General features: G+C 34.9%; 1 protein-coding gene across 6 annotated transcripts in view; it reads left to right on the forward strand.

Annotated features, from left to right (window-relative positions):
• Positions 1–1,030: 1,030 nt before the first annotated feature.
• The window catches only part of LOC136033595 (uncharacterized), a 29,814-nt gene continuing 5,045 nt past the window's right edge, over positions 1,031–25,799 (forward strand). The window contains exons 1-5 of one of the 6 annotated variants that reach the window (XM_065714370.1): positions 1,031–1,057; positions 11,781–12,017; positions 16,380–16,527; positions 18,302–18,494; positions 21,229–21,499. In XM_065714370.1, the coding sequence (XP_065570442.1) occupies positions 11,784–12,017; positions 16,380–16,527; positions 18,302–18,494; positions 21,229–21,499 (846 nt within the window). In that variant the 5' untranslated portion in view covers positions 1,031–1,057; positions 11,781–11,783. Of the gene's footprint in view, positions 1,766–2,814; positions 2,838–11,780; positions 12,018–16,379; positions 16,528–18,301; positions 18,495–21,228; positions 21,500–25,799 lie in introns of those variants that run through there. The other 5 variants (XM_065714372.1, XM_065714369.1, XM_065714367.1 and 2 more) reach the window with 5 other exon arrangements.

Below are 25,799 nucleotides of genomic sequence, written 5' to 3' on the forward strand. Positions count from 1 at the left end.
AAATATGGGGTATAAAAAATCTGTAATAGATTAGAAACAAATTTGGGCTATATATTTGCACATCAGGGGGGGTGGGGGTAAAGCATAGCATATATTAAATAAGTAAACTAATCTTTGCCATATTTTTTTTTATGTGTTTGTGCACATTGAATTTTAATGAGAAGAGAAATCACCAGTGCAACAGCACAAACATAAAAAAAAATACACCAATGGTTAGTTTACGTATTTAATATATGCTATGCTTTACCCCCCACCCCCTGATGTACAAATATATAGCCCAAATTTGTTTCTAAGCTATTACAGATTTGTAATGACCCCACATATAGGTCATTTTTAAGAGGTCAAAAAGTGCTTAAATCTGAATTTGTGGTAGAAGCAATTATTATATTTATAAAGAGGATAAAAAAGGGCATGGAGTGGTATATCCACTTTATTTGAAAGCCAGTAATACTGTTTGCAACAATTTTACTGGGAAAAGAAGCCAATAATTTTTAGTTTTTAACTAACCTATAATATAAAGTTACAAACCAACCTATAATTTTTAATTTTTTCAACTAAAAATTATAGGTTGGTTTAGAAACTAAGGTTGTTAGATTTGGTAATATTAGAATAACTCACCAATGTGATAGCTGCCTTCCTGAGAATCAACGTTTTTAACAACATAAAATTTTTCTTTTCATTCCTTATTAAGCTTGGCCTATGCAAGATAGGCCTAGAACACCAAAAACCCTTTAAATCCTAATGAATATGCATAAGATTACTTACAGGTCACTGAAAAAGCTAAGATTATTTCCACTAGGCCTATTAACAATTTCCTTGTCTTTTCTTTAGACTAAACAATTTCATATTTCTAATTTTTTTGCCATTGAAGCGTTCGATTCGCAATTCTGTGTTGACTTTCTAGGTCAACTTTTTACTAAATAAAACGGCAGCAGAGAAAAAAGTCAACTTTTAAGTTGACTTTTTCGAGTCGATTCGAACGCAACTCTGACGTCGTGTGCATCTCAAAACGCTTGGACTAGTCGGATAAGTAATCGGACAAGTAAAAGAACACGGGGTACATTTCCTTAAAGTAGAGACAAATTATTTGAATATCATAGCCTAGCTCATCAGTTGGGGCAAAATCTAGAGAGAAAAAATAGGTCCTGGACATTGTTGAACTAAACCTTAGGCCATTGTCAAACGGTAGGCCCTGTAAACATCTTGTCCCAACTTCTAACTCACTTTTTTTACAGGCTAGTTTAAATGAATCATCACTATGTATAAATTTGCCTAGGCTATCTGTCAGCCTACTTTTTCTAAAAGAGAAAGTTAGGGTCAAAAAAATAGGATTAGCAGGATTTGGTAAAATTCTTGTTGATTGACTTCTTGCTATCTCAAAAAGGGGCTAGATTAGGAAAATGAAACTTGGGGATGGATCTACAGGCTAATGTATGTCCCAAGAAGGTATTTTGAAACACCTACCTCCTCTCCTTCTCCCTCTAAAGGGCCCTGACCTTTGATGACTTTTAAAAATACATGTATTATAAAAAAGTGAAATCTTGCAAAACAGATCTTCTGCTTCAGTGAAGTACAACCAAATTGTTTTCAGCTTCACAACTTTGCACAATCCCAGTCTAGCCTATAAGGTTTTAAAGATTTAAATATATTTCCTAAATTTTGAAGAAAAAAAAACATTGATATGGCTCTGAATTCTTCTCAAATAACAGGAATTGCATTTTCAGAACTAAAGGCAGAGAAAAGCAACTGGTAACTGAAAATTAAGGTAAAATGTTGTTTTGTTTAAATTTCAATAGGTATAGGCCTAGACCTGTCATGTAGGCTAATTTCAGGGCTCTCTAGAGGGGGAAGGAGTGCAGGCGGGTACTTTAAAATACCTTCCCAGGATATACTTTAGCCTGTAGAACCATCACTAAAAGTTTCATTTCCCTAACCTCTCCCCTTTCTGAGATAGCAAGAAGTTACTCAACTAGAATTTTACCCAGGATTCTTTGTGTAAGATCTCGTAAAATTCTAGATGAGCTACATGTTGCTATCTTGGAAAGTGGTTATGCTTGGTTTGGAAAGTAAAACCTCCCCTAATGAATCCATGGCCAAAAACATACTCCAGGAAGGTATTGCCAAAATACTATCTTAACCCTCAATAAATGTTGAGGGTAAATATGTCAATACCAACATCTGGTAATTGTATCACAGTTCATATAAATGGCTTACCAATAAAGTGAACATACCACTTGATGCCTTTTTGGTAAAATTCTAGTTTAGTGACCTTTTGCTATCTCTAAAAGGGGTTGGCCTAGGAAAATGAAACTTTCAGGGATGGGTCTACAGGCTAAACTATGTCCCAGGAAGGTAATTTGAAGTACCTATCTCTACTCCCTCTAGAGGGTCCTGACCTTTGATGACCCTTAGAAATATGGGTAAAATTCTAGTTGATTGACTTCTTGCTACCTCGGAAAGGGGTTAGATTAAGAAAATGGAACTTTCAGGGATAGATCTACAAGCTAAAGTATGTTCCAGAAGGTATTTTGAAGTACCTACCTCAACTCTTCCTCTCTCTAGAGGGCCCTGACCTTTGATGACCTTCAAAAATATCTATATTATAAAAGTGAAACCTTGCAAAATAGATCTTCTGCTTGAATGAAGTACAACAAAATTGTTTTCAGCTACACAACTTTACTCAATCCCACTTTATAAGGTTTTAAAGATATGCAAATACTTTTCCTAAATTTTGGAAAAAAAAAACATTAATATGGCTCTGAATTCTACTCTAATAACATGAATTGCATTTTCAGAACTAAAGGCAGAGAAAAGGCAACTGGTAACTGAAAATTAAGGTAAAATGTTGTATAGATGCAAATGTTGTATGCAAAATGTAAAATGTATAGATGCAAAATGTTGTATGCAAATTTCAATTTGCAATAGAACCAATTGTTGAACCAACTTTTACAAAATGGATTCATAATGAAATAGTGAGATTGAAACAGATGTTTTGACCCAATTTTATATTCAAAAAATACAGAAAGAAATTATCATTTTAATGGGTCCTAAAAGGGCTCAAATTTGAATTTGCAAGAAAATCAATTATTTTATTCAAAAAAAGTATAAAAATGGCATTGAGTAGTATGTTAACTTTATTTGTAGGTCAATTATATAAACTGTTCTATATTTACCTAATCCTCTTCTGATTTCTATGTTTTTGAAATTCAACTACTTCACAGGCTGTGTGTTGGAAGTTTTGACAAAACAGCATTTTACCTTGATTTCCATTTTTCAGTTTCTTTTTCTCTGGTTTTGGTTTTAAAATTGCAACTCCAGTTATTTGAGTAGAATTCCAAGCCGTATGAATTGCTGTTTTCTAAATTTAGAAAATTATTTGCAGATCTTTGAGACTTCATAAATTGGGATGAAGCAAAGTTGTGAAGCTGGGAATAATGTAATAGTGTGAATAGGGAATAGTGAAGCTGGGAGTACTTCATTTGAGTTGATGACCCATTTTGCAAGGTTTGACTTTTATGAAATAAAAAATTTTATGAAATAAAATAAATATTAAAGGTCAGTTCCCTTTAGAGAGGTAAGGAGTAGAGATAGGTACTTCAAAACAATAAATATCCTGATTTACCAAGTATTCAAATAGCTAAGAAACAAACTTAGCTATCTATAGGATCAGAAATTTTTCCTGAATCCAAATATGACATTTGTTTCTGTTGCAAAGTCAATTTTAACCTAGCCTAACTTAACCTAAATTTTCCTTTCCAACCTTGTCCAAATACATATCCTATACTACATATTTTCCATGCATTTATTGATTCTTAGTTATGTTGGTGCTGATTCAATTTGTGGGTAAACGATTTTAACAAGATTGATGCTAACACAGGTATATAAGCTTTATCTAATCTAAGAAAAAAGGGTCCATCTTTGTGGGTCTGTAAAGGGATTAAAATTGAGTTTACAACAGAATCAAATGTCATTTTTAGATTCAGGATGAAACTCTGATTACAAAGTTAAGTTACTTTCTTAACTATCTGAATGCTCTGTTAATCAAGATATTTACTTTGAAGTTCCTTCCAGGACATGCTCTAGTCTGTAGTACTATTTTGAACAATTAAGGAGTATATAACAATGGGCAAAAGTCTAGAATATTGGCTCACTTGAAGGAGACATGCTATAAAAAAAACCTTTTTTACCACCCATGCAGCCTTAGTGGGGGATTTGTGATTGTGCTAGTGAGTTTTTTTTGGGGGGGGGAGGGGATTGAAATATATCATACCTATCTAACTGATTTTCTGGATAAGGCGTATCAGGGATCGGACCAGATGAAATTAGAAATAATCGTTTTCCCGATTTGACCATCTGAGGGGAGGGAGTAGGGGGCCTGTTAATTCAGAAAAAAATAGAAAAATTGAAGCATTTTTAACTTACGAACAGTCAATCAGATCTTAATGAAATTCGATATTTTGAAGGATATCGTGTCTCAGAGCTGTTATTTAAAATCCCGACCGGATCTGGTTATATTGGGGGGAGGTGGTATGGGGAAACCTAAAATCTTGGAAAACACTTAGAGTGGAGGGACCGGGATGAAACTTGATGGGAAAATAAGCACAAGTCCTAGATACATGATTGACATAACCGGAACGGATCCGCTCTCTTTGGAGTAGTGGGGGGGGGGGTAATTCTGAAAAATTAAAAAAATGAGGTATTTTTAACTTATGAATGGATGATCAGATCTCAATGAAATTTGATATTTAGAAGGATATCGTGTCTCAGAGCTCTTATTTTAAATCCCGACCAGATCTGGTGACATTGGGGGGGAGTTGGGAGGGGGAAACCTAAAACTTGGAAAACACTTAGAGTGGAGGGATTGGGACGAAACATGGTGGGAAAAATAAGCACAAGTCCTAGATACATGATTGACATAACCGGAACGGATCCGCTCAATTGGGGGGCGGGGGTTAGTTCTGAAAAATTTGAAAAAATGACATATTTTTAACTTATGAAGGAGTGATTGGATCTTCATGAAACTTCATATTTAGAAGCACCTCGTGACTCAGATCTGTTATTTTAAATCTCAACTGGATCCAGCGTAACTGGGGGGGGGGGCAGTTGGGGGAACTGGAAATCTTAGAAAATACTTAAAGCGGTGAGATCAGGATGAAACTGGATGGTAAGAATAAAAACCTGTCTAAGATACGTGACTGACATAACCGGACCGGATCTGCTCTCTTTGGGGTAGTTGGGGGGGGGGGGATAATTGTGAATAACTAAAAAAATGAGGTATTTTCAACTTACAAATGGGTGATCGGATCACAATGAAATTTGATATTTAGAAGGATATCGTGTCTCAAAGCTCTTATTTTGAGTCCTGACCAGATCTGGTGACATTGGAGGAAGCTTGGGGTGGGGGAACCTAAAATGATGGATAACGCTTAGATTGGAGGGATCAAGATGAAACTTGGTGGGATAAATAAGCAGAAGCCTTAGATACGTGATTTACATAATTGGAACGGATCCGCTCTTTGGAGGGGGGGGGTTAATTGTGAAAAATTAGAAAAAATGACGTGCTTTTAACTTACAAAGGAGTGATCGGATCTTCATGAAACTTCATATTTAGAAGGACCTCGTAACTCAGATCTCTTATTTTAAATCTTAACCGGATCCAGTGTAATTGGGGGGGGGGCAGTTGGGGGGAACCAGAAATCTTATAAAATACTTATTGTGGTGAGATCAGAATGAAACTGAATGGGAAGAATAAAAACATGTCTAAGATACGAAACTGACATAACCGGACCGGATCTGCTCTCTTTGGGGTAGTTGGGGGGGGGGGGTTAATTCTCAAAAACTAAAAAAATAGGTATTTTTAACTTATGAACAGGTGATCAGATCCCAATGAAATTTGATATTTAGAAGGATATCGTGTCTCAGAGCTCTTATTTTAAGTCCCGACGGATCTAGTGACATTGGGGGGAGTTGGGGGTGGGGGAACCAAAAATGATAGAAAACGCTTAGATTGGAGGGATCGGGATGAAACTTGGTGGCAAAAATAAGCAGAAGTCTTCGATACATGATTTACATAATTGGAACGGATCCGCCCTATTGGGGGGGGGTGGTCATTCTGAAAAATTAGAAAAAATGACGTATTTTCAACTTACAAAGGAGTGATCGGATCTTAATGAAATTTCATATTTAGAAGGACCTCGTAACTCACATCTCTTATTTTAAACCTCAACCGGATCCAGCATAACTGGGGGGTAGCTGGGGGGTACCAGAAATCTTTGAAAATACTTAAAGCGGTGAGATCAGGATGAAACTGGATGGGAAGAATAAAAACCTGTCTAAGATGCGTGACTGACATAACCGGACCGGATCTGCTCTCCGTGGTTGAGTTGGGGGGGGGGGGGTAATTTTGAAAATTGAGATATTTGTAACTTATGAAAGGGTGACCAGATCTTAATGAAAATTGATATTTAGAAGGATCTTGTGCTTTAAAGCTCTAATTTTAAATTCCGACCAGTTCCTGTGACATTGGGGGGATTGGAGGGGGAAACCATAATTCTTGGAAAACGTGAAAATTGGGGTATTTTTATCTTACGAATAGGTGATTGGATCTTAATGAAATTTGATATTTAAAAGGAATTCATGTCTCAGAGCTCTTATTTCAAATCCCGACCAGATCTTTTGACATTGGGGGGAGTTGGAGGGGGAAATCTTGGAAAACACTTTGAGTGGAGGAACTGGGATGAAGCTTGGTGGATAAAATAAGCAAATCTCCTTGATACGTGATTGACGAAACCTTACTGGATTCGCTCTCTTTGGGGGAGTTGGGGGGAAGGGTTCAGTGATTTTTAGAGTTTGGTGCTTCTGGACGTGCAAGGACGATGAAAATTGGTAGGCGTGTCAGGGAGCTGCACAAATTGACTTGATAAAGTCGTTTTCCCAGATTCGACCATCTGGGGGGCTAAAGGGAGAGAAAAATTAGAAAAAATTAAGTATTTATAACATACGAGTGGGTGATTGGATCTTAATGAGTTTTGATATTTAGAAGGACATAGTGACTCAGAGCGAGCTCTTATTTTAAATCCTGGCCGGTATTAAGCCTCTTATTTTTGTTTTAAATCAATCTATTGATTCATAGAATTTTATTAGAGTTCATTTCATATGATCTATTGGCTCTTAGCTCTTCATGCCTCGTCACAATGCATAGGATATATAAGCACAGTTTGTCAACATAGTGGAAATTTTATTCGGGGTAGGCTATATATTTGCACATTGGGGGGGGGGGGAGGATAAAGCTCATTTCCAATAAAAATGAATGTTATATTTAGATTCAGGATGAAATTCTGATTCAAGAGGTATTTGTATATCTCTGCTTTGTTATTAGTGAGTTAATGAGAAAATTTACCATTTTACATTCATTTTCAAGGTGTTATAATGAATTTTGATAATTGGTATTAAAGTAATAATAATAATAATGCTATTTAAGATTTAAATAAGGTAAATAATTCAGTATTTGTAAGGATTGTGACTAGCATGTTTGGATAGGATGCTAAAGGTGCATCAAGTGGTATGTTCAATTAGTAGCCAGCAAATTAAAAGTAAAAGCACACAAATCCACAAAAACATCAACCTCAACCCCTTCCTCCTCCAAAGGGGCCTGACTTTTAGTGAATATGCACAGGCTTTGTGTTGTTAAATAAAACTTCCAGGAAAAGATCCACCACAAACATCAAGGTGCATGGAAACCACATGTTCTGAGTCCTGTAATATTTTCAAATCTTGGTTTGTAAGAGTTTAAACCATTTTGAAAATGATGCCTTGAATTGGAAAATAAATCGTAATACAGCTTAAGTTCTTTTCAATTGTATTTTCTAGGTAAATATTTTGTTGTTCATATTATTGACTTACAAATAAACTGATCATACCACTAGATACCTTTTTTTTATACTCTTTCTGATTAGTATAGTCACTTTTCTTGCTAATTCAATTTTAAGCCCTTTTAGGACCCTGAGTAAAATAACTTCATTCTATTTTTTTTTTTTTTTTTACATAAATGTGGGTTTTAACATTTGTTTCAAACTTGCTATTTCATTATAAATCCATTTTGTGAAAGTTGTAAAATTCAAAACATTGATTTGTTAAGATTAGGTCAACTAAAAAAAAAATCAAAACAAGTCTGTCATGTTCTCTTCTTTTTCTGTAATGCTGCTTAAAAACTGCCATTACTCTTTTATGTCAAAAAAATACCAAAGCCAACAGAAGAATCATGGCGGACAGAAAAACGGAGAAAATGTTTTGAATATTTTATCCAACTTATTCATGATAAATCGATGCTTTTGGATTATATAACTTCAAAAAAATGGATTTAAAATCAAAAAGTTAATTTGAAATCCCTAGTTTAAGCCTTCTTTACACCTACAAATTAGAAATACCTGGTTATTTTTAAGAGTTCAAAAAGGGCTAAAATTTGAATTTGCAAGAGAGGGGGTTACTGTATCCATAAAGAGCATTAAAAAAGGCATCAAGTGGTATATTTGCTTTATTCGGAAGTCAATAATATGAACAACAAAATATTTACCACTTTATATGCCTAGAGTTAAAAAAAAGGAGACTCAAACCAAATTTGTAGAAAAATATGATATTTTCAAAGTTAAGCTGGGTGTAGACATCCTCTCTGTGCAGTATTCTAAGCCTTGAAAATAGGAAAGGGGTAGAGATGAAACCTGGAAAACACTAGCATCCCTCTTTTCTATGGGCATTTTCAAAGAAAACACTATAGTAACAATAGAATAGCAATTCCATTCCCCAATCAACATTCTTTCCTAACATATTTGCTATCAGGACAAAAGTACGCCCCACCTAATAAGGCCAGAAATAGCCCTAAGCTACATACAGAATAACAAGAAACCACAATCATAACAAAATTCTTACTGTATTGTCTGCAGAAAATGTCTATTAATTAGGTTCTTCATTTCCTTTACTTCCCATCTAATTTTCTAAATATAGTATCTAATTCTCTTTTAAGTGCGTTTATCTAGCTGTTACATTATTTTATAATGTCAATATGCTATTAACCAGACTAAGAATAAAACGCCTGTTAATAAAGAGGTGTACAATGATCCAAGCAATGGACAAATGTATTATTTAGGGCTGTATGTAGCAATTATTTAGTACTTTTTCTGTTCTGTTTTTTTTTCTTTGTGTCTTGAAGGGCACTAAAACATCATAGAGGGTTGTTTAAGGACTTGTCTAAAAGCTAATTTGAATATCTAATTTGTTTTTAACTTTACATTGTAGTCTAAATACTATAATAAGTTACGTTTTGGGGCTCAATTGAGGGTTCAAAATGAAATTTGCCCAGAAATAAAGGGACTGTCAAATTTAGAAAGAACATTAAAATAGGCATCAACTGATGTATTCACTTTCTTCCTAGCTAAATTATTTGAAAAAGAATAAATTTGTGGGGTATTTTACATTTTATATCTTCAATACATCCATCTTCTGTATTAATAATAGTACTCAGGTAAGTGAAGCTGATCATTTTTCTTGTTGCCTAATATTACCTCTTCACCCTTATTTTTTCCTAGTCTAAACAAATGTGTCTTCTTACGTGAATCTTCAAACTTAGCTTTGCATTCCGGATCTTCAAAACCACCAAAAGTCTGTTAATTTTGCTAAAAAAAATTTATCTGAGGTACTACAATCATTTGTGAAGTCCAAGTCTAGGAGATTTTTTCACCTTGTCATTTCATACCACGTGCTTCTTTAGCTTTAGTCATGTTCCTTAGGACAATATCATTCAAAATAATCCAGGTAAATAGGAATAGGACAAAACCTTGCTGAACTCCTGATCCCGCACCAAACCAAGTACTATTATCACTTTATGTCTTACCTTTCTATAGAAACCTGTTTCTCAGTTATAAAGACAAAAGAAAATACTTGTCTGTGCTTCTTCAGGTTTTCCAAATACCTACTTCAACACCTTGCAGTCTGAAATTCATTAATTTTTTTAGTCTCTCAGGAAGCTGTAACCTCATCAAATGGAAAATATAATAGAACAATATTGAAACTCCCCCTTGGCACTATGGTTGTGTATAGCTAAGTTTGTATTATAATGTAAATATAGCTTGCTGTTGTTTTTTATCTGTGAAAGTGCAATTTCCATTTTTTTTTATGAAGTCAGTTTCTTTTCTTTCCTCTTCGTTTTCTGTTGTATTCAGTATATACCAAATGAGCGCCAATAGTAATAAGAAGAAATTAATAAATCATTGAGTGAAATAATATTACTCTTTTTAACTCTAAATAAGACATCAGCATCCAGTAGTTTTCAAGATAAAAATGTTTAAGTATTATAATGGAAATCATGAAATAAGGCTGGGTATCAGTGCACTTTGTGCTGTAATAATTAGGTGTAATGGTAATGAATGAAAGCACTCTGAATATGCTAAAAGATATTAGTCTTTCTTAAAATATCAATTATTTAGACTTATATCAACCTGAGGAGAAAGGAGGCAAATAACCTGCAGCCTAGCTCTCAAAGTAAAGTTTTTTTTTTTTTTTTTTCTTACTAGGGAGAATTTCCCTCTGTCCCTACCCCTGCTGGTATCTTTACACCTTGTAAAGTTGATAGAAAAAATACTGCTTGAGTCAAATAACATGTATTTTTTTTTTTTTTTTTCTGAACTCATTCTGAAGAAGCTGATGCAGTCAAATAAAGCATCTGACAGTTCAATACCATGTTAAGGGAAAATAGAGAAAGAGTATAAAGCGCTGCTTTTTGGAGAAAAAAGGGATTTTCAGAGCAAAAAGAAGCTTTTAAAGGAAAAATAGTGTTTTAACAACATTCTTCACATACTGTTTTCTGTAAATGGTAGGCTAGCACAATACTAAACCAAAATTTCATGACATCCAACACTACTACCAATATTTCATTAGATTTGATGATGTTATGATGGTGATGTTAGATGAGGATCAGTACATGTGACCTGCTATTGCAACTAACCACTATGGGGTTTGGTGTAAGATAAAAAGAAACGATTAAAAATTACAAAGTTGGAATGACCATTGGTTTTCTTTGAGTCCTTATATTCTGCTGAATGAAAAATCTGTTGTGAACTTGTTGTCATGTTTGTATCAGTCATGTTGCCAAGGCATATGTCTCAGGGTAAAATGAGCCCTCTCTTCTGCTACTATATATCTCTGAAGAATGTGCTATTTGCATAATTTTGGGTCCCTATTAATTTGTCACTGCACTTGTTATAAACTATTTTTTAATAGTATTGTAGTACTAATACTAATTGTGTACAATGAGTTTACAGTACAAGCATAATACTTTTACTTGGTATTGCTTCTATATTTTTCTTCTGGGCTCTTCATGGCTGTGGAATTTCTTTTAGTATAATTTGCTTGTTTACAATATAGTATATTTAGTTTATTAGTTATTTAGTATATTAGTATATTTTTTACAATATATTTCTGCTGCTTTTTTATTCTTGTTTCTTCTTCTCGATGGTTGGCTTGCATTAGCCTGACTTGGAAAATACAGTCATTTCTAAATTCTCTGACAAATTTTAAATTCTACAGTCTCTTAGAATTGGGTTTAATAATATAATGTGAAATATTATTAAAGTAATTGAAATAGTCAGAAATGTACGCAGGGACTGGGAATTTCCCTTCCAGAAATATTGGAAATAGTCCAAAAATGATTTTTTTTTTCTCTGATAAATCTTTTCTTTCTTCCATTATTCCTTGATTACTGTTTGTTTGATTATCTCTATTTGTTTTAGATCATGAAGAATGTAGTAATAGCATACATTCTTTTCTTCATTGGTGGTCTGTTTGGACTCCATCTGTTATACCTAGGAAGACTAAAACATACGGCCTGCTTTCTCACAACTTTCTGTGGATTTTTTGGTCTGTCTCTCATATATGACCTCTTCTATATGCCATACTATGTCCGAGAAGCCAACTTTGAAAAGGAATTTCAGAGGGAATGGCGCACATTGAAGGTTTCTAACCCAAAGGTAAATGTCTAGATAGGTCCATGGATATACCAAGATTGCCTCTCACCCACTCCATTATGTACTTAATGTTATACAAACGCCATTTCTCTGACCTGTCTAGGCCTCATGTCTAGCTATAGTATATTGGAAAAGGCTAGATGATTTTAAAAGTATTTAGAAACAATTTATAAAAAAATAGAGAGATAAGGAATACATTTATTGAAAAAAAAGACAAGCAAAATACAAGCTACTAAGAAAGGCTGAAAAAAGTCAATAAAAATAAGGTATAAGATATATAATATATAGTATAATATGATATAATATAATATGATATATAATATAAATATGAGATATATAAGCTAGCTGTTCAACAAAAACTATGCACCTTGTTTCAAAACTGTCACAAAATTATGTTATAAAATTCAATCGGTTAAAATCAAGAAGCTATTCTGAAAACCCTAGATTATGAATTATATTGAGAAAAATAAACCTGTTTGAAATCTGTTTTCAAGATATTAATCACAAGAAGGAATGCTTAATTTTGTGTCAAAGCTATAAATGATTAAAACTGAAAAAGGTCAAAATTGTTGTCCCAACAAGGAGGAAGAGTTGCAGTTAAAACTGAAATAGCCAAGAATTAAAATAAAAAAGTAGAAATCATAAAATTAGGTAAAAGTTCAAATCAGGAAATAAAACCAATATCTTATTAATAGTTACCAAATAAAACCCTGTCAGTATTTCCCCAATGTTAATAGATTTGTATATGGAGAGAAGAGGGGTTAAAAAAATCTGTTATATACAGCCCTTTTTGATTGATATCCTTTTATCATTCTTGAACAAGATTTGTGACTCTTTGCTCATGAAAGGATGCCTCCCACCCCAGGCGTGAAACTAAATAAGCGGAAAACTAAAGAAGGAGTAGATGTCATATTGCAGCAGAAGTTTAGAATTAGCCAAACAAGTGGAATGCTGACGATAATATACTATTACTGCTAACAACAACTCACTACAGCACCAAGACGCATGAGACCAACACAGCTACATTCGCTCTTCCTCCATCCCAATTTATTTAAAAGCCTCCCTCTTTACAACCTCCCTGGAAGTTTCCCTTTTCCTTTAATCTTTCTTTATGACTTCCTCCCACCCCAGGCGTGAACCACCTACTTTCTGTTTAGCCATAGACGGGTGGCGAATAAGCACAATCTTTGACAATCTGTCTTCATTCATCTGCAGATCGTGCACTAACATTTTTATCATAATAGCCCTAGAAAGTGGGATTCAACTACATTTTTTCGTACAGCCCACTGTTTCAAATATGGTCAGTCAGCTGGGTACCCAGAATAAACCATAGGCAATTTCTCTGGAAAGCATCTAGCAAATCTTCATCCGCTATTCGGAGCACCCATGTTTCGGAACCATAATTGACCACTGTCATCACTGTAGTTTCTAATATTCTAATTGTGTAGTAATTGTTGTAGTTTCTAATATTTGTGTAGTAATTGTTGTAGTTTCTAATATTCTTGATTTGCAGACATATCTTCCTATTCCTCCAAACTTTTTTTTTCAACCAAGAAAAAAAAAAAAACACCCTGAGTCTTGGCTATTCTTCTTTTAACATCTTCCTTGCTCCCCTATTCTTTACTGATAGTACTACCAATGTAGGTGAAGGTGTCCACCTGATCAATCTTTTTGTAACCCAAAGTAACCTTTTCATCTTCACTTATTCCTAGCCTTAGCGACCTAGTCTTTGTAACATTATTCTAGCACCCTGAACCCCCCAAAACCTCTATTGGCTCATTCATTTTGCTCACACTTTCCTCTAGGATGCTTAAATCGTCAGCATAACATAAGTATAGGATAGTTTTTCCTCCCCATTTTATTCCGTGGTCACCCATTGCCTTTCCTGTGATCCCTAGGACAGAGTCCATCAAAATGATCCATATAAAGGTGGATAAAGCGCAATCCTGCTTAACTCCTGATTTAACACGAAAGCTGCTTACCTCATTTCCAACTTTACTCGTAGTAGTGTTATTCTCGCACACATCATTTCTCTGGTATACCATACAGGGATATGACCTTCGCTAAAGCTCTGCAACAGAATCGAATGCTTGCTCATAATCTATAAAACTGAGGACCAAAGGTGTTTGATAACTCAGGCACTTCTCAGTCATTAATTGAAGAGTGTAAATTTGGTCAACAGATCCTCTTCCCTCGTTAGTTTTCGTTAGTTTTTCGTTAGAGTGTTTTTATTGCCTCCAAGTTTTGGAAGCTAAACAGGTGCGTGGTTATACACTTGTCCCTGAACATACATGGAGTGTATAAAAATATTATTGTTAAAATAGATCATTTATACAATAAAACTAGCAGTTATACAGAATCGCATGGTTGCACAGCAGCTCTTAGGGGAGATCTCTTCTCTCTAGCTCTTTCAGCTGGACCACGCATTTTCTGCCTCATCTGGCATTCAAGAGTAATGTTGCGTGGTAATTTATTTAACCGTGGGTTCCCCCGACTCAAGGCGGTTGAGCTTGCAGAGTTACACTATAGTCCCCCACCTCAAGCCAAAGGATGTGCTACATCAAGACTCGAACGCTCGCCCAAAGGACATAGGATTAGAAGTCCAGCATGGCATCCACTCAGCTTGGGTCGACCCCAAGGGAGCGGGCCCAGAGGATCAGGGGAGCCTATTAGGGTAGATTTTAGAACCATATTAGCAAACTTTGAATGAGAGGTGCTTCAGAAAATTAAATGGTATTCAGATTATTATGAGTTTAATCTTAGTCTTCTTTAATTTAGAAGAACATAGATATGGATGAATTGAGGATTGAGCGTGAAGGTTGCCAAGGGAATAGACACTCTTGGGATTGCGGAAACAATACTTTACATTGAAAAAATCATTTTATTTTGAAAAGATACAATAAATAAGCCCTTTTTCAGCGTCGTGTAAAAGTTGAAATTTAATTTAAAGAGCGGTGGTTGGGAGGTGCTAGTCTCCTTATATTTAGGATAACCCGAGATGCGGAATTAAAGAAAAGAGAAAGTAAGTTTTTAAAAGACGAGTTTTTTAAACGAAAATAAAGAGCGACATTCCAACTTAAAGTCAGCGGAATTTATCTCATATGTAAGGGGACTGCCCCGCCCCTCAACCTCTGCCATTCGCACTAATGTTTCTCTACTTAGGGGTTTCTTCAGCAATTCGTCAAGAACACCTACTCGAACACTGAGGCAGTGACATGGGATAAAATGTATTTTTTTTCAGACAGCTCTGAAGAATGGAATGACTTATGAATGTGCAACGGCTTTAAAAAATCGAATGTTTAGTAAGTATCTAGATAAGCATTTGATAAGAGAAACACTTTCAACTACCAAGTGGCTATATTCGCAGTATTCACAAATGGTCTCAGTTTAGCTGTACTAAAGCTTAAGCGTATAGAGCGGGGCTTTGAGGGGGGTGTGGGTGAAACTATCTTCGCATACAAGGTATTCTAAGCGTTAAGTCTTAAACAAATCACCACGCAACATCAGTTTTGAATCCCAAGTGAGGCAGAAAATGCGTGGTCCAGCTGAAAGAGCCAGAGAGAAGAGATCTCCCCTAAGAGCTGCTGTGAAACTATGCAATTCTGCATAACTATTGGTTTTATTGCATAAATGATCTATCCTAACAATAATATTTTTATGGACTCGATGTATGTTCAGGGACAAGTGCCTAACTAGTGTATACAATGTATTTTTAGCGTTAATTTTTATTACCGCCATTTAATCTAATTAAAGAAAAATACTGTTCAGTTTACTTTTTTTTATTAAAGGGGATGACTCAAGATGCAAATTAAATCACCTGTACTTTTGCAGTCTTTGAGGTTGATTTCATTTTTTAATGGCATAAGAAAAAGTTTTTAGTTAAATTTATGTAATTTAATTTTTTTATGCCACCCGCCCCCAAATTCTAATAATATAATTTCTGTTTTTCAGCTTAAAACAATTTAACTAACTATTTTATTACTCTTTCGGTTAATTTGCCTCACTTGAAAAACAAAAGGTATGTTTGGAATCGATCACCAAGAGACCAAGACTCCAAGACTTGAGTTGGTTTCATAGGCTTAAAATCTCATACAGCAGAACCAATCAGGAGGAACTTAACTTTTTTTCTTTTTGTTGTCTTAAAATGTCTTTCAGGAAATTTTAAAACCAAATAGGTTTTTAAAGAGCGGAGTTGTTCGTTTTTTCAGTAAATAAAAAATACTTACGGAAATGTGTCACAGATGTATACCAATTAAAATAAAGCATAATTTTTACCACGTAGCTATAATATAGGAAAGTAATATCTCTTCTTTTCTTTGCTGAAAGTCTGTAGTAAAGTTAAAATAAAAGATTATGTTTTCACAGCCACCCATAGACTGGGCAAAGCTGATATGTCAATTTTCAGTGGGTAATTTATGGGCAAGTCTTTTCGTTTTGGCTATCCCTCTTGAAGACTATGAAGAACGATTAGTAACAACCCTTGACTGGTTTGCGCCCCTCGTTTGTGCCTTAGGTAAGTGCTTGATGATCATTATAAATTTTTTTTACTGCTTTTTGACTACATTAACCCTTGGCTCACACAACTGAAGTGAATTGAAGTGACAAAGCCATGTACCAATTTTCTGAAATTTGATGATTATGGTTAATGATAGTATTAATTGTCGAAGCAACAGTAATGTTAAAAATTTAGAAGCGTCGAATGTGGATTTTGAAGTGTTTTTTACGGAGCAACTCCACCGAAGCTATGATGTTGGGATAGCTGGTCAGTATGTTTCTTTTAATTCGGAATATTTGTTTAAAGATGATATTAATCTTTAATATCTTAATCTTTGGACATTAATCTTTAGATAATAAAATCTTTAAAAGATTAAAATCTTAAAAGACAAAAAGATTAAACTCTTAATCTTTAATGTATTAATCTTTAGATATTAAAGTGACCTTAATATAAAGTGTAACTTTTATATAAAGTGTTTTAGTTGATCTCTTAAAACGCAAACAGCAAAATTTTACAGCAAAAAAATAAAAATTTTTGGATTGCTTAGGAAGCTATTTGTTTTTGTTTTTTTTTTGCTTCTTTTCGCCCCAATTATGTAAATATTTCTCTATTTGTGGTTTAATAACAAATCAAACGTTAAAAGTTCCAAAATTAACCTCAAGATGTTTATAAAATTGAATGCAAGTTTATTCTTGAAGTGGCTCATGTGTGTATATGTATTAATATCAATGATTAATGTATTCTGTGCAAAGAGTATGGAAAACTGATTAGTGTAGAAACTGGCGGTAGTGTCGGCGAAACCATCAACACCATCTAGCATTTGACGTTTTTGGAATTCTGTCCTTGTAATAGTAAGGCAAATTTTTTTAATTAGTGTAGTTGTGTATTTTGCACAACTACACATACGTCCTGTGATGGCGCAGTGGATTTGACCTTAGCTTGGTAATACGGGACCCAGAGATCGAATCACGCTGGAGGATTGCACTGCAGGGCCGACGCAGGGACCGTAGTAGTCAAGAAGCGTCGTTAATTCTTAAATAATAAAAAAAAAAACATTACTACACAAGCTCTATTAGTCTAGTTATAAGTGACTGATCTCAGTGTCTGAAAAAAAATCAACACAATTACGAACCTTGAAAAAATGCCAAGAAAATGTAAATGCTAGATGGTGTTGGTGACTTTTTTGTCGGTACAACCATGCTTACTTTCTTGAAGGTCAGTAAGGAATTCTAAGACCAATCGTATCATAACTCTTAGAGAAATCCACAGTTTGTTCTTACACAAAGGTCATATATTCTATCAACCACTTTTGCATTGTTAATGCTTTGTTAATTGGTCTTTTTCTTTATTAATCCTCTATTCTACTTATGCCTGCACATGGTTATGTGATGTACGTTTTATACAAGAAGATCATTAAATTTTTCTGCTTTTCTTACTGCCTCAGAATTTGACATAGTAGTAAGGTGTAGTTACCAGTAGGACTAATTTGACCAATTAACGAAAATGTAGCTGCCAGAGAACAGGGATTTTTTTTTAATGAAGAAACAAAAAAGTTTTTTCAGGATCTATGGTGGGTGGGGGAGTCATTAGAATATTTTCTATTTTGACAACGAAGTTTACCAAAAAAAAATTCATCTCAATTTCTGAATCGAAATTGATGAAATTAGTAGATCTGAGTAGAAACGCTGGAAGACAGAAGTTTTTTTTTGTTGATAGTATATGACAGTATCTTATGTATTCAACATATCCTGACACTTTATGTATGCTAATCTATTTGTATATCATTTTTCAGGGATATACACTGTTGGTAACATTGGGCTTCAAGAAAGCGGGCTATTGGCCCCAGTCGTTGGGGCATACATTCCAGCTATTTTGACTGGAACACCAACTAGTTCATTGACGCTTGAATCCTTCTTTTCTTGCTTGGGTCAAATTTTGTTTTCGCGACGCTGGAAAAAAGAAAAGGTATCCGGATTTTCTTTGAAGTAAGAGTTTTTTTTTTTTTTTTTTTTTTTTTTTTTTTTTTTTTTTTTTAGTTCAAAACTAAATTAGTCTGGACGACGAATTTGTGTCTTAGGTATGATTCACTTCTCCGATCCTTATGCCGTTTTTTTATTTAAAACTCTATATAAAAGCAAATTTGAATGTTGTTAATGTTAAATCCGTGAACACACTTTTGGCTTAACAGTATTTTGGTAGTCAGCACAGAAATAAACACAGAAATAAACATACACCATAAAAAAAAGAAAAAAAAATAGGCAGAAGGAGAAAGGAAGACTGTTTTCCTACATTAGTAATTAATATAGATCAGTACTTGAATGAGGCCTTAACCCTACTCATCCATTCAATTACATAGGTCAAACAGCATAGCCATACATAATCAACCATAAAGAATAATCCATAGAAAGGCAGTCGTGTCGTAAGTAAATATAAGTCATCATTTACCAAATATTAAAAACAATAAAAAAGACAAATAATTCAGAGGCGACAAACCAATACAAGGGCGTATCAGGTGTATACACACCTCCCATATAGGGTTTTGGCACTTTAAATTTCCTACCCAGGCAAGTGGCGTGCCTAACATAAATTATCTATGGTATCTCCGTGCTAGGTATCATTCCCAAAATATACGCCTATAAAAAAACAAATGTAAACAACCAAGTAACTCCAGAACTAGCTTATCGTACCTTGGTTATGTCCCTCGTGTATTCATAGTAATCTGAATGATCTTACCCATCTAAAATCCATACTAATATTGAACAATTATTAAATTTTTTTACACCATATCAAATCGTCTCTATTGATGCAAATGTGACCTAAATTAAATTCAAAGAAATGATTGTGCTTAAAAAATGTGGCTGCTAAAACGAATAAAATAATATCATTATTGAAACAAATCAGTTAAATCAAACGTGCCGCAGAAATGATCGAAGAGTCAAAGAGGCGATTGAACCCCTTGATTTTGAAAAATACCTGTATCGACGACATCAAAATGCCCCCCCCCCCTAGTTTGTAAAAAACACCTTTATGGATCTTCATAAAAGAGATGGTGACAAATCCAAAAATTAAATCATATTCCAATGTTATACAATTAGAAATATATGATAATACGATATTGCAAGTAAATTTAAACCCCAATTGATTAAAACATGGTAATTGAAAAGATTAAAGTTTGTTCTTTACTCTAAAATAGTGAGAAGTTTCACTATGAAAATTTTCATTTTTTCATAAATTTTGGTATTTTATAATAAGTTTGGGATTTTCTTTTTACCTATTTAAAGGATATTTACGCAAGTTTTTTGCTACAAACATTCCCTCATTACTCAGACGATTCTTTAAGTAGTTTTGAAAAGTTCCTTAATGTACTTTTGTCGAGTACAAACTAAGCTTTTCTGTGAAAAAGGGTCCTATTAGAAATTGAAAAGATGACAGAAAAAACGAAATATTCTTTTGGCAAATGAGAATACTTTGGTGGTAGCCTATTGGAAAGTTCTAGGCCGTTCAATTTTTTTTGTCCCTTTTGTTTTCAGCTTAACTATCCCACCTCGCTTCAGCTTATCATTACGAAAGTTCTTGGCCTTTTCAGGCCCATTAATTCTAGGACCCATTAGTAGGTAGGTTCTAGGACTATTGGAAACGTCTAGGCCTTTCAGTTTCTTGGCATTTATTTTGTTTTCAGCTTACTAGTTATTCAGCTGATCACACTGATAATCTTTTCAGTGTTTTTAGTCACTCGTCAGCTCGCTTCAGCTTATTAGTAGGAAAAGGATTCTTTGTAAAAGTGATAGCTATTCCCCACTAATTCGAGCAACACAACTAGAAGTAAAAAAAAACAGTAATAAAACAAATAAAGTATTTTAACTGTAAAACTAAGCGAACATAGATGAACTCCAGGCTAAATACTATTCAAGACATCAGTTGATCAGTTAATTATTATAAGTTTCAAATTGCGCGCCAACTTGTGGTCAAGGTACCTGCCGCGAGTCATCTAATTTTGCTTATCATCTAAAAGATCACCAAAATTCGTCGGTAAATCACCTGAGTTGACCACCTCGTAAAATAAAAAATTACTGAAGCTCTCGATGTCTCTAGAAAAATCTTGTTTACTATTTTATTCTAGTTTGTCATATCATCTGATTCTAAAAAAAAACTTTTTTTAAGTGCTATTTTTTTCGATCGCCACGAAAACCGCCAGAAATGTATTTTTGTATGCTAAATTTGGCAACGCTTTGTCATCCGTACAAGTTCAAACATTTACAATATGTTGATTCCCATAGGCTACTACACCTTCAAAGAAAGGTTGCACCTTCTTGAACTGTTTTTCCCAGATGTTTTAGCTTATTTTTTGCTGATTTTCAACCCATGTTTTGCTGTTTTTTACTTAGCGCCCTTTGCTACAAAAAGCTGAATGTGGAGATTTTTCTTTTTGCAAAAATTGAATTCCCGATTTTTATTAATTCTATTAAGGCATATACGGTCGTGGAGGTATTAGCTTAAACAAAACTAGATTTAATTTTTACTGTCCTTGGTGCTTCAAATACTCAGTTTTTTTGCATGGTCTTTTTTTAGGAATGTTTAAAACGGATTATGGTCTTTGGATACTTTAAAACATCTGACAATTTATCAACTTCAGTTGAAGTATTGGTTTTGAGTTGTTGTTTAGCCCTTGGTGGAAGCCTATCTGTGTTTTTTGTTAGATTCTTCTTTAATATTTTTTAGGAATGTACTGTATTTGATAATTTGTCTAATGGCGTTTTGGGGGATGATTTTGTCCTACTTCTATTTCAACGCTGAAATCCTTGACGGCGAAACGGGCGAATCAGTCAAAGTTCGAGATGCCCTTCGACATTTTTTCAATTCACCATTATGGAAGAATTTCTATCGTCTAATGGAAGAATTTTTTCATATGCTCAGAACCAAAGGATTCAGTGAAGCATTTGAATTCTTATCTAAAAAATTAGACCCTTCTGGCCGTCACCACGCCTTAGAAGTAAGTAAATTATACCAGTTTTGTTTCTTAAAAGCAGCCAGTTGCAGCATAAAATATTCCTTCTTATTTTACATATTAAAAAAGCATGTGATTCATTTTAGCAAATAATATTTCTTTGATACTGCCAAAACGAGAAAACATTTTTATCGAAGAAAAATTAGGTGCACCAAAGTCTGTGAAATAAAAAAAATGCAAAAATTTTCGGCCGAGACTCAGCCATCCGTAGTGGAGAAAAAAGACTAAATAAATATAAGATTGTCCTTTTTGACCACAGTTATTAGAGGGGAAGTTTTGGTCCCAAGTTTGCTGGACCAGTAGTGTGGAATTCTTTACCAATGAGTATAAGGTTATCTGAAAATGTTAGCCAGTTTAAGAGTAGACTGAAGAATCACCTTTTGAGTAGAAAATAAATAAATAATTCAAATGGGATGGCTTATTGATTTGTTTTTTTAAGTTTTTTTTTTTTTTTTCTTATTCTTTGTTTTCCTGTTGTTTTCTTTTTCCCACTTTTTTTGTTTCATTTTGTTTCTTTTTTTGTTAATGTTGTTGGTATTGGTGCTCATTAATGTTTATCAGCCACTACTAACAAGTCTCTGACTTTCTAAAGTGGCTGATGTGGTTTTTTTGTATATTGATGATATGTATAATAAAAAGTGTCTCTCTCTCTCTCTCTCTCCTTTTTGACCAACTAACTGGGGCTAAATAGAAGGTAGGTCGTCCTCGTCTGGGGTGGGAGATGTCATAAATAAAGATTTAAAGGAAATGGGAACTTCCTGGGAAGGTATAAAGAGGGAGGCCTTGAATAGATTAGGTTGGAGGAGGAGTGTGCGTAGCTGTGTTGGCCTCAGGCGGCTTGGGGCTGCAGTGAGTTAGTAGTAATAGTAGTAGTAGTAGTAGTAATTTATAGATATATATATTAATATATGAATTGTTAAAAAACTGCCTACAAGGATGGTGTTATGGTGAAAACTCAAATGTTTGAGTGGTTTCCCATTTTAAAGGTGGTGAAATGTCAGTTGACGATCAAATTCGCTCTGGAGGTCCTCCAACAGCCTGAACTGACACAAATACTAGACCTACGTTGCCTGAGCAACGTGAAGTGTTGCGGCAATCTTTCTCCGGCTTCGCCGAATAAAGTGTTGCGAGAGCAACACTTTGGTTTTGTTTCTTTGTTATCGGTTAAACGCTGAAGTCGTCAGCCTATCGAAGCTTTTAAAACGTTATGTTCAAAGAAGAACGCGATAGTAATCACATGATCAAAGGCTATTCCTTAGCGTTGAAAAAACAACAATAACAAAAGAATATCAAAAGAAGGGACTAAATTGACTTTGCAGCCAGTTGAACTTTATCCTTTTCAATCGTAGACATCGTGACGGATCAAGACTTGGAACAATATCTTATACAATCTAGTTGGTATTATAAAGCTATCCGCCGACCACTCGTCTAGGATGGCTGAATAAAGGTTTTTTTCTGTCGCCTCTCGATCTGAACTGTCGATTTTGAACTGTCGCCTCTCGATCTGGCAAGTGCATTGTCACCTCTCCAGGTGGTTTTTTTTCCAGCTTCCAAACCAAAATTTACCTCTCGCAAGAACCAAGCTTTACAACAAGATTCCTTTCAGGAATGAGGCGAAAAGATTAACCCCTCGAGACTGTATCAGGAGAGCTATGAGTATAAATCTTCAAAAAAAGGAAAAGAAAAAAATTCTTCAGCTGGTGACTAGTGGCCATAAAGAATATAGTATATAGAGCAGATAAAATCGATTTTAAAGGAAGCCTAAGCTTGTCTCGAGAAAATAAAACATACAAATGTACATGAACATACTATCTGTATTCATTTGTTTTGTTTTTTTCGCTCTTTTTTTGCTTTTTCCTTATATTTGTTTAAGAGTAAAATATTTACTTGATTTTTAAAATGTAATTTTGATTTTTAATTTTTTTTTTTTTTTTTTCAACACAATTTGACAATTTTTCTCATTTTTTTTGTTTGAAAACGTATTTTAAACTGTATTGTTTTTTCTTCTGGGTGGTCCATTGTCGCCTCTCCGACTGGCTTTTTTTTACCATCCTTTAATTTGGCTGCCAAAGCAAAATTCGCCTCTTGTAAAAACATAGCTTTTCGACAAGATTCCTTCCATGGATGAGGCGAAAAGATTAACTCCTCGAGACTGTATGAGGGTACTTACGAGCATAAAAAAAAAAAACTTCATCTATGACTAGTGGCCATGTAGAATGCTATATAGAACGAGAAAATAGATGGTAGAGGAAGCCCAAGTTTGACTTCAAACTTGGAAACCCCAGTAGTAGTGTACACATTCGTACAAACGCCGTATTTGTTTTATTTTTTGTAATTTAGTTTTAATTTAGTTTTTTTCAGTTTTCTAAACAAATTGACTATTGTTTTCCAAGTTTACTATCGTTTTTATGGCACTTGGTATTAACCAAGTGACATATAGCAATCGCCAATTCTGTCGGTCTGTCTGTCTGTCAGTCTGTCGGTCCCGGTTATGCTACTTTAGGCACTTCCAGGTAAGCTAGGACGATGAAATTTGGCAGGCGTATCAGGGACGGGACCAGCTTAAATTAGAAATAGTTTTCCCAATTTGACCATTTGGGGGGAGGAGTGGGGGGCCGGTTAATTCGGAAAAAAATAGAAAAACTGAAGTATTTTTAACTTATGAATGGGTGATGGGATCTTAATGAAATTTGATGTTTGGAATGATATTGTGTCTCAGAGCTCTTATCTTAAATCCCGACCGGACCTGATGACATTGGGGGGGGGGAGTTGGGAGGGGAAAACCTAAAACTTGGAAAACACTTAGAGTGGAGAGATCGGGATGAAACTTGGTGGGAAAAATTAACACAAGTGCTAGATACATGATTGACATAAACGGAACGGATCCGCTCTCTTTGGGATAGTTGGGGGGGGGGGGGTTATTTCTGAAAAATTAGAAAAAATGAGGTATTTTTAACTTACGAACGGGTGATCGGATCTCAATGAAATTTGATATTTAGAAGGATATCGTGACTCAGAGCTCTTATTTTAAACCCGACCAGATCCGGTGACATAGGAGGGTGGAGTTGGGAGGGGGAAACCTAAAACTTGAAAAACACTTAGAGTGGAGGGATCGGGATGAAACTTCGTGGAAAAAATAATCACGAGTCCTAGATACATGATTGACGTAGCCAGAACGGATCTGCTCTCTTTGGGGTAGTTGGGGGAGGGGTTAATTCTGAGAAATTAGAAAAGATGAGGTATTTCTAACTTAAGAACGGGTTATCGGATCTCAATGAAATTTGATATTTAGAAGGATATCGTGTCTCAAAGCTCTTATTTTAGATCCTGACTGGATCTGGTGACGTTGGGGGAAGTTTGGGGTGGGGGAACCTAAAATCATGGAAAATGCTTAGATTGGAGGGATCGGGATGAAACTTGGTGGGGAAAATAAGCAGAAGTCTTACATACGTGATTTACATAATTGGAACGGATCCGATCTATTGGGGGGAGGGGAGGGCGGTTAATTCTGAAAAATAAGAAAAAATGACGTATTTCTAACTTACAAAGGAGTGATCGGATCTTCAAGAAACTTCATATTGAGAAGGACCTCGTAACTCAGATCTCTTATTTTAAATCTCAACCGGATCAAGCGTAATTGGGGGGGGGACCAGAAATCTTAGAAAATACTTAAAGCGGTGAGATCAGGATGAAACTGTATGGGAAGAATAAAAACCTGTCTAAGATACGTGACTGACATAACCGGACCGGATCTGCTCTCTTTGGTGGAATTGGAGGGAGGGGTAATTTTGAAAATCGAGGTATTTGTAAGTTACGAAAGGGTGACCAGATCTTAATGAAATTTGATATTTAAAAGGATCTTGTGCTTTAAAGTTCTTATTTTAAATTCCGATCAGATCCTGTGACGTTGGGGGGAGTTGGAGGGGGAAACCGGAATTCTTGGAAAACGTGAAAATTGGGGTATTTTTATCTTACGAATAGATGATCGGATCTTAATGAAATTTGATTTTTAGAAAGAATTCATATCTCAGAGCTCTTATTTCAAATCCCGACCAGATCGTTTGACATTGGGGGGAGTTGGAGGGGGAAATCTTGGAAAAATACTTGGAGTGTAGGAATCGGGATGAAGCTTGGTGGATAGAATAAACAAATGTCCTTGATACGTGATTGACAGAATCGTACTGGATTTGCTCTCTTTGGGGGAGTTGGGGGGAGGGGTTCAGTGATTTGGCGAGTTTGGTGCTTCTGGACGTGCTAGGACGATGAAAATTGATAGGCGTGTCAG

The sequence above is a fragment of the Artemia franciscana genome, chromosome 12 (assembly GCF_032884065.1).
Source record: "Artemia franciscana chromosome 12, ASM3288406v1, whole genome shotgun sequence".
In the NCBI taxonomy this organism is placed as follows: Eukaryota; Metazoa; Arthropoda; class Branchiopoda; order Anostraca; family Artemiidae; genus Artemia; species Artemia franciscana.